The sequence below is a fragment of the Etheostoma cragini genome, chromosome 16, assembly GCF_013103735.1.
Source record: "Etheostoma cragini isolate CJK2018 chromosome 16, CSU_Ecrag_1.0, whole genome shotgun sequence".
Lineage (NCBI taxonomy): Eukaryota > Metazoa > Chordata > Actinopteri > Perciformes > Percidae > Etheostoma > Etheostoma cragini.
Genome location: NC_048422.1, coordinates 18,496,756 through 18,504,747, shown reverse-complemented (window position 1 = coordinate 18,504,747; position 7,992 = coordinate 18,496,756). Strand labels below are relative to the sequence as shown.

At 40.5% G+C, this 7,992-nt stretch overlaps 1 protein-coding gene across 1 annotated transcript in view; it reads right to left on the bottom strand.

Moving 5' to 3' along the window:
• Positions 1-6,810, bottom strand: part of col27a1a (collagen, type XXVII, alpha 1a) — a 68,243-nt gene extending 61,433 nt beyond the window's left edge. Inside the window, exons 1-2 of the mRNA XM_034897199.1 lie at positions 6,365-6,810; positions 1,936-2,006 (exon numbers count right to left, since the gene is read on the bottom strand). Coding sequence (XP_034753090.1) covers positions 1,936-2,006; positions 6,365-6,417 — 124 coding nt within the window. The 5' untranslated portion in view covers positions 6,418-6,810. The remainder of the gene's footprint in view (positions 1-1,935; positions 2,007-6,364) is intronic.
• Positions 6,811-7,992: the final 1,182 nt, after the last annotated feature.

Here is a 7,992-nt window from a genome sequence, read left to right as displayed (position 1 = left end):
TATCTGGTCTGTACATGGACTCCCGTCTCCAAACTTCTTTATTTCAGTACCACTTGCGCTATTACTGGGATATGCATCAACCATGTGGTTTTAGATATAGAGTATAGCATACCGTATGGATGTGAACACACATGCACATACAAAGAGACAGACTTGTGTTTAACACATGGCTTGAGTTCATAGCCTTGATCAGTGCCAAGTCACTCAAGTAGGACAGAGAGAAAGTCATAGGCTCTTCAGTCTGTAATGTTATTCCCTTGTAGAGGATGAAGTTACCGATTCATTCGGACACACTCAAAAGATCTCTCTTTGGCTGACTTACGCAAGACTACAGTGAGCCATTGCTATCATCCCCACACCAATACAGCACATGAATTCCCACAATATTACATTTGATATCAAGATTTGAATAAGATACAAAATATGGCGAAATATTGTTTCTTTACATTTTCTTTTGTTTGTTTTTAAGAGCACTTTCATGATAGCCAACTTGTCTACTAGGTCTTTATTTAACAGTTGACAGTGTGGAGAGAGACATGAAACTAAGTGAGATGGAGATATACCATGCTGCAGAGGTCTACAGTTGGATTTCGAGCACAGCAGGGACAACTCTGCAACAGTGATGTCCGTGCTGGATTTGACTGACGCCAAGTAGCCCAATCAGGGACTAAAACCAGTTATATTATCATAGCACTTTTTTTACATTTAGGAAAGCCATTTGTTTAATCAAGTATAAATATAATCACTTAACAGAACAGATGTAAGCTTTTACAAGGCTTTAATCACAGAGCTGTGAGGCAAAATTGGAAAAAAAAGGTTTTAGCCTTGTTGTAATGATCTGAGATGACATTTGTTTTCATTAGTTTTCACTGACGGGCCTATTGAACTTCCTGTCAGCCTCAATCATGATAATTGGAGGAGAGAAGAGGCCGACTAACTGGACTGTATCAATACACTCTCTTCAGGGGAAAATGATGAGAAAATGAATGGTACAAAGAGTAGCTGAAATGACTGTAAGCCGCCCCAAAACATTTTAACCTGCCCAATCATATATCAACTAGCCTAATCGGGCGGAAAATCTGACAACTGTCAGTGGAGATTGAAACGCATTATTGCATTATAACTTGGATTTATAACCTGCTCTTCACCTTTTCCACCAAAGCCACAATAAAAAAATTGTGGCTACTTGCCTGTAGAGGAAATAATTTGTGATATAGATATGGAAAACTTGTTAGCAAACTGTTGCTAATTTACCCATCAAGCAGTTACAGAGCAACAATATCATTTACTTAGAGTCAAGTTTCTGTCTACCTGATGGATGCAAGTCTAATATTCAGTCTCTTTCAGCTCTTTTATTGGTCTCCAACAACTCCTGAGGGAAATAGCCGTCTCTTTAACAGCTAAATGCTCCACTATGTTCACTGTCAGCAGCTGAGTCCAAAAGCTATACAATAAGAGCGATGAGAGTGAACCAAAACGGTTAAGTTGCAGAGCTAGACAATGAGCTGAAACGTTGAGGGAAGATCATTTCCTGTAGGTTCATCACTAATAGCAACTCTTTAAAAATGTTTCACTTGAAACACTGTAAATATAAAAATTAAGTTGTTGCCTTGTGTCTAGAACAGTGACCTTTACGTCATGTTTACTTTATGCTGTACACCAAAGAAGTGAGACATTAGAAGTGTTTTGAGACCAACCTTTCTCTGAAACGTTCCCTCAGCTTATTCAAGACTTGTCGTCATGCCAACAGTTGTGCCTATTTTCATAGCAATGCGTTTACATGTCTGGCCATGACAAAATAGTAAAAAAAAAAAGACTTAAAAATCCCCCCAGTGCTCTAACAACTTTTACAGCTTTTCCACAGGTAAATTGTTAGGGAGAAGAAAAAGGTAAGAAAATGAAGTGAAGTGGAGGTGACATTAAGTGACGTCTTACCTTCAGAGTGTACTTGTGTAAGTCCCAGGTAACAAGTACAATATAATACGGTACAGAGCAATAGGGCTCTCCTGGGGGGAAGAGAAGAGAAGACATTAGAAAAAGGCAATAGTCACACATTACTGAAACATTCAATTGATTAACTTTTAAACATTTTTGCTGATATATTCCCTTAATAAATAATAAATCAAATCATAACAAATGCTTTATTTACAAGTCATTGATAAGAGAAAATTTGGGTTGCAAGAGTGTTTGTCCTTTCTACAGTCATAAATGTTAGTAAGTCATGAATAAAGGACCCTAGGTTTCCCACTTGCTAATAACACACACATTGAGTAGGTATAGTTATTAATAAGGCATTAATTAAGGGTTTTAATTATTGAGTCTGCAGTTGTAATTGGTAATAAATTGTCTATAGATAGATTGCATGTGTTTCAATAGATTACAAAATCATGAAATAGACAGAGATTACAAAACTGGTATCGTGAAAGTATGTAATAATAATGTGTAATTAATTTAACATCACACCAAAACACAGATTCAAACAAAACCATGTGTTTTGCATTTTAGCTACTGAAACCATGTGAATAACAAATGGGAACTGGATTCTGCTAAAATACTTACAACTCAGAGCAAAGAAGAGCACACACAACACACACACACACACACACACACACACACACACACACACAGTTTGATATTTACAGTTTGCTTGTAGACTTATCCTACTCTCCTCTCAAAACCTAGATGTGTACTTTACATATAGGCACACACGCACGAAAAACAAAAAAACAAAAACAAAGTGGTCTCTCTCTCGACATGCTCACTGCATCCAGGTGAGCAGCAGAGCTGAGGAGACTGATTGGAAAGTGGACTGGGAGCTCAGCGGGGGACTGAGATCTGGTGACAGGCAGGGGAGCCACTGTTTACCGCTGGAGGTCATCCAGACACACATGGTCACCCACATACACACATTGTTGGAGGAAATGTGTATAGCAGCTGTGGCTTGAGGGCCAGAGTGGAGCAGGCGGTCAGGGGCGCGGGCCACCTACTCCAAATACATTTGGGAAAGACTGTAACTGTTGCATAAACATATTTACCTGCACTATCCCAGGCTAAGATCTTTTTAGAAATATTTCTCCAAACAACCCCTGCACCAACCAGGAGCTTCTTACCCTACTGATATGACTGATCATAATCATGGTGTGTGCATATCTAAATGTATGTGTGTGATGGTGTGTGTTTGTGGTGTTGATGTCTGCCTCTCTCCCAGTTCCTTGTTGCTGATAGAGCTTCATCACAATCAACTCCACAAACAGCTGGCTGTGATTACTCAGGCTGCTTAGTGTGTGTGTGTGTGTGTGTGTGTGTGTGTGTGTGTGTGTGTGTGTGTGTGTGTGTGTGTGTGTGTGTGTGTGTGTGTGTGTGTGTGTGTAAGAGAGAGAGGGAGCGTGAATCTCCAGGATTCCCAGCTGGTTACAGTCTCATTCAGTGTCTTATCAGCTGAGGAGAGATCTGCTTTCTGAAAATGAGTCATGAATGCTGAGATTTTTACTGCAGCAATAACAACTCTCATTTTGTCCCTCAGACTGTTTACATCTATGCAAACTGGACCGGGTTTCCTGGGAAACTGCACTGTTTTCTTTGGCTTTTCATTTTAAAAGCTCTCAGTAGCTTGTTTAGATTTTCATTAGGGTGCTTTTTGAAGTGTACGTGACAGGTTGGGATTTGTCTTCTGTTGAGCAGAAGACGGTTGCACTGAGATGGATTTGTGCACAATGGACATTTAAATCAACAGGACTGACATCTGAAAACTGACCCAGTCTGGTGTGGTTTCCATACTGCAACAGTGAGCTATGACATGACTCCCTAAGGGAATTCTCGGCTAAGCTGAGTGGACAAAATACAGGCCAGATGAACAATAACTCCTCCTATGTCATCCACTAAAGCAGACATTGTAACGTATATATTATGCTGTGAACCACTGGACTCACATTTCAAAGACAGACGGGTGAAGAACACTGCTTTTTACTGCTGATTACATCTTTCTCTACTCATTTAACTTCTTAACGTAACTACGATTAGCACACACATCTCCTTTGCTGTCAAAAAGCCAAGTCCTTTCATAGAAAAACTAAATGTAGATAAATTGATCAACAATACACTGATGAAGAGAGTCAGAGTATCTGGATGTTGGTTGAAATGTTTGCAAATGTGCCTGAGTGGCAAATAAATTCAGTCATCAAGATATCTGATGCCACAGTGAACAATCTGCAGCAATAATCTACGGATTAATACTGTATACCTCAAAGCCAGTGCCACTCTTTCTGTGCTGTATTTTCTGGCATCAATTGTCTTTATCTTTTTTCCTAAACCTCATTGCCCATGACTAAACTCTGAGTCTAACCTCTCGACCCCAAAAACTACCACCAACCCCTCCCCACACACTCCTCAAACAGCAGTCCATCTGTAGGCCAGTGACCAGTGAAAGGTTGAGAAAAAACGACACACTGAGAAGCCACTATAGTGTCTGCTATTTTTCACAAGTTTGGACTACTCAATGATTGCCTGAAAGGATTTCCCAAAGGCGATCCTCCCGCCTGAGTGCGCGCACACACACACACACACACACACACACACACACACACACACACACACACACACACACACACACACACACACACACACACACACACACACACACACACACACACACACACACACACACACACACACACACACACACACACACACACACAAAGAGTGGAACATTTCTACAGAAGAGCTGAAACTAACAGAAGCTGATAAGGAAGACCTCAGAGAGGGTCTGACATCTCATCCCAGTGTCATGCCCATCATCTGTTCTCTCTGCAGTCAAGTAATAGTAAAAATGTACTTCCTGACCAATATATACTTATCAAATGAGCAGCATAAGTCTTTTTCAAACTATTATTATGACTAAGAGCAGATCAAATTAAACTGTATGTGATTCATTCAGAAAGTATCTATTGCAATTTATTAAATTTTAAATATTAAACTATACAGTTGTTTTTTCAGTTTGAAATATTGCCAAAATATACAAAATCATTGCCAAAGATTAATTAAATACGAATAATTGCATACGAAAAGCCACACGAGAGACTCAAAGGGCGACACCATGTGGACATGGTTGACGCTCCAAGCAGCTGACACCTCGCAGGTAGAATCCTAAATTCATCGCAATCCATGCTCATTTTATATAAATGATGTGGTTGAAGTAAAACTGTTTTCTGAGGATGCGAAGCTCTTTTTTTTCTTCCTGAATGACAGTTTCTGAAAAACGCCCAGTTAAGTGTGATAAATGAAGCTGATAGATACCATGTAGACTTGTTTGGGAGACTAACTGCTCTGTGAGTCAAATCTCCGGACTTTCCTTCTCCCTAGACAACAGCATCCATACTATCTCGCCACTGATTCATTCACTAAACCAGATGTTCACTGCGCAAAAAAAACAAATATCAACTTTAGGATAAGACTGAAGCAAGCATGTATTAATAAATGAATGCATGAATGAACACATTGATGACTTATCAACAGCTGGCTGGTGCATGTACTTCCATAAATAAACGTCAACAGTGTAGCCAAGGGAAGACCGAGTATTTTGGTTCATATTACGATAGCTTGTCCCTGTAAACACATGCATAAAACATCTGCATTATATGACTCATAGTAGTAAAACCAAGGTCACTTGCAGATTTTCACAGTTTTACCAAGCTAACTTTAAAAGCATTTTCTTAAAAAAAAAAAAAAAACATAATTTGAACTGCCCTGCGTTAATTGGCTCTGAATGCGTAACAGGGCAAACATGGAAAGCATCTAGCAAACTTTCCAGTGGATGCTGATGAACTTCTCCTGAAACTCTATGAGTCTGAATAAGAATCACCATGGCAAAGGTGCTGCATGCACCCGGTGTATATTTGCCAATGAAAAAGAAACAATTGAAAAAAAGTGCATTTCTTTGAGCAATCACAGTCTGTCTTGCACAGAAGTAAACAGGCAAGAATAGTAATATTAAATCTGATTAATTGTGTTTGATCTATTTTATCCATTTATTAAAAATAATAAATAGAATAAAAATAGGAGAAACAAACATTTGGAGAAATTGACTTATTTTGGCAAAGTAATGTTCGGCCTACATGTCAAACAAATGACAACTATGGTTCAAACAGACCCCGTTCAGAGCCTCAGTAGTCCCCAGTGGACGCCTGCCTAGTGAGCTGGACCACAGCCAGCCGGCACATCACAGGTAGTAGATACACACATGGCGGCATGCGGTTCTTTAAATTCTAAGTCAGTCCCCGCCAGTCATCAGTCTCACCTCAGCTCTGTCCAAAACCCTCTGATCGGAGTACACAGACACAAAAAATATATTACTATATGTTTTACTTACTTTGTGTCTAAATGAGAGGTTCTGCAATCTCTCCTTCGGGTGCCTAAATTCATTTGTATTCATTTGTCCTGGCAGTCAAAAACCTGACCGTTAATCACAGCGTGACTCCTTTGCAAGGGGGGCAGAAGACACCGGTCGCCGTTTTACACATTTGACAAGCTTCAGATGAAGTTCCAGAGGAAAAAACTCATGTTGATTCGCCTGTCAAGCCCGACATAAATTCCTTCTGGCAGGCTGGTTTGACAGAGAGTTTTCCTGTGCGATTGTCTGTCGATATTCCCCTGTGTTTCATTCATTTATGCCGATCCAGATTGAGGGACGCGCAGCCGGAGAGAAAGCTGGGTTCTTTTGGAGGGGTGTTACGGAGTCAGGAGCGTTGAACTCATCCCTTTCCTTTTTAAATAGGCTTTCTGTGGGTAAAGCGATGGCAAATCCACCGCACGGCCAGGTGTCGTGTTACAAACCAAGCGGTTGCATCGAGCAACTACACGCCTTCTCCAGGGGGTGGCCACATGGATGAACCAAAGCCCCATGCATGCACCGGTAAACCATATGAATGAACCACGGTAACACAACGTGGGCAGCGCTATGCAGACTGCCATGCCGAACCGTAACGCCTACACTCTCCTTAAGCAACCACCTTATAGTCCCTCAATGTGTGGAATCATTTTGGGTGGTTGCAAATCATCTATGATCTCCTTGAGTCATTAGACTCACTTCTTTTCAAGAGAGCAGCAAACGATAACTTTTTTTATTCACTGGAAACTTGGCAAGTGTGTCTCATCTCCCCCTGGGATATGGGAACATATGAGTAACCTGATGCACACTCACAAAGATGTTTAGGATCTTGATCATTTACTGGAAAGATCTCTCTCTTACTTTGTCTCATACACACACACACACACACACACACACACACACACACACACACACACACACACACATACAGTCACAATGTGGTTTCAACACTGCAAAATCTAGGCCACTTCATTTTGCAACATTTCCCTGAATGAGACATTGGCGTTGACATTGGTCTTACCTATCGTGTTAGAGAAGGGTTAATGGAGAGGGAGCAGCACCTGGATCGGCTCCCATTACCTTAGGAGGGGTCATGGTCTGCCACGGGATGAGGGCGACCAAAGACCTCCCTACAGCCACAAGAGCCGGTAATTACCAACTGACATCATCTGTTTGAGATGCTTCATGAACAGGTACGCTTTAAAAGATGTTCCCCAAATGAATGTGGAAAAAGAGGAGTTAACAGTTTTCATAAAAACTATTTTTATGAGTTTAATGTGGCTCAAATAAAAACTCCTCACAGGAAGGTCTTCCCCATATCTAGAGTAACAAGAACCTGGTTTCTCCAGAGAGATGTTAGATGCTAGATGTTAATTTCTTAAATTATTCAGTTTGATCCTGTGACCACCACATATACATTTTCATTCACCTCCATCTTATTAGGGGGGAGGCAAACATCTCAAAACTAGGGCAAGTAAAACCAAAATCATTTGCATAGCATGGCCAGATGATGCTGGTTGGAAATAAGAAAACGTTTTTTTTTATTTTGGGGAGGACATCCAATGAACATGCAGTACTAGCAACTCCCATGTCAAATACCTCTCAGGAAA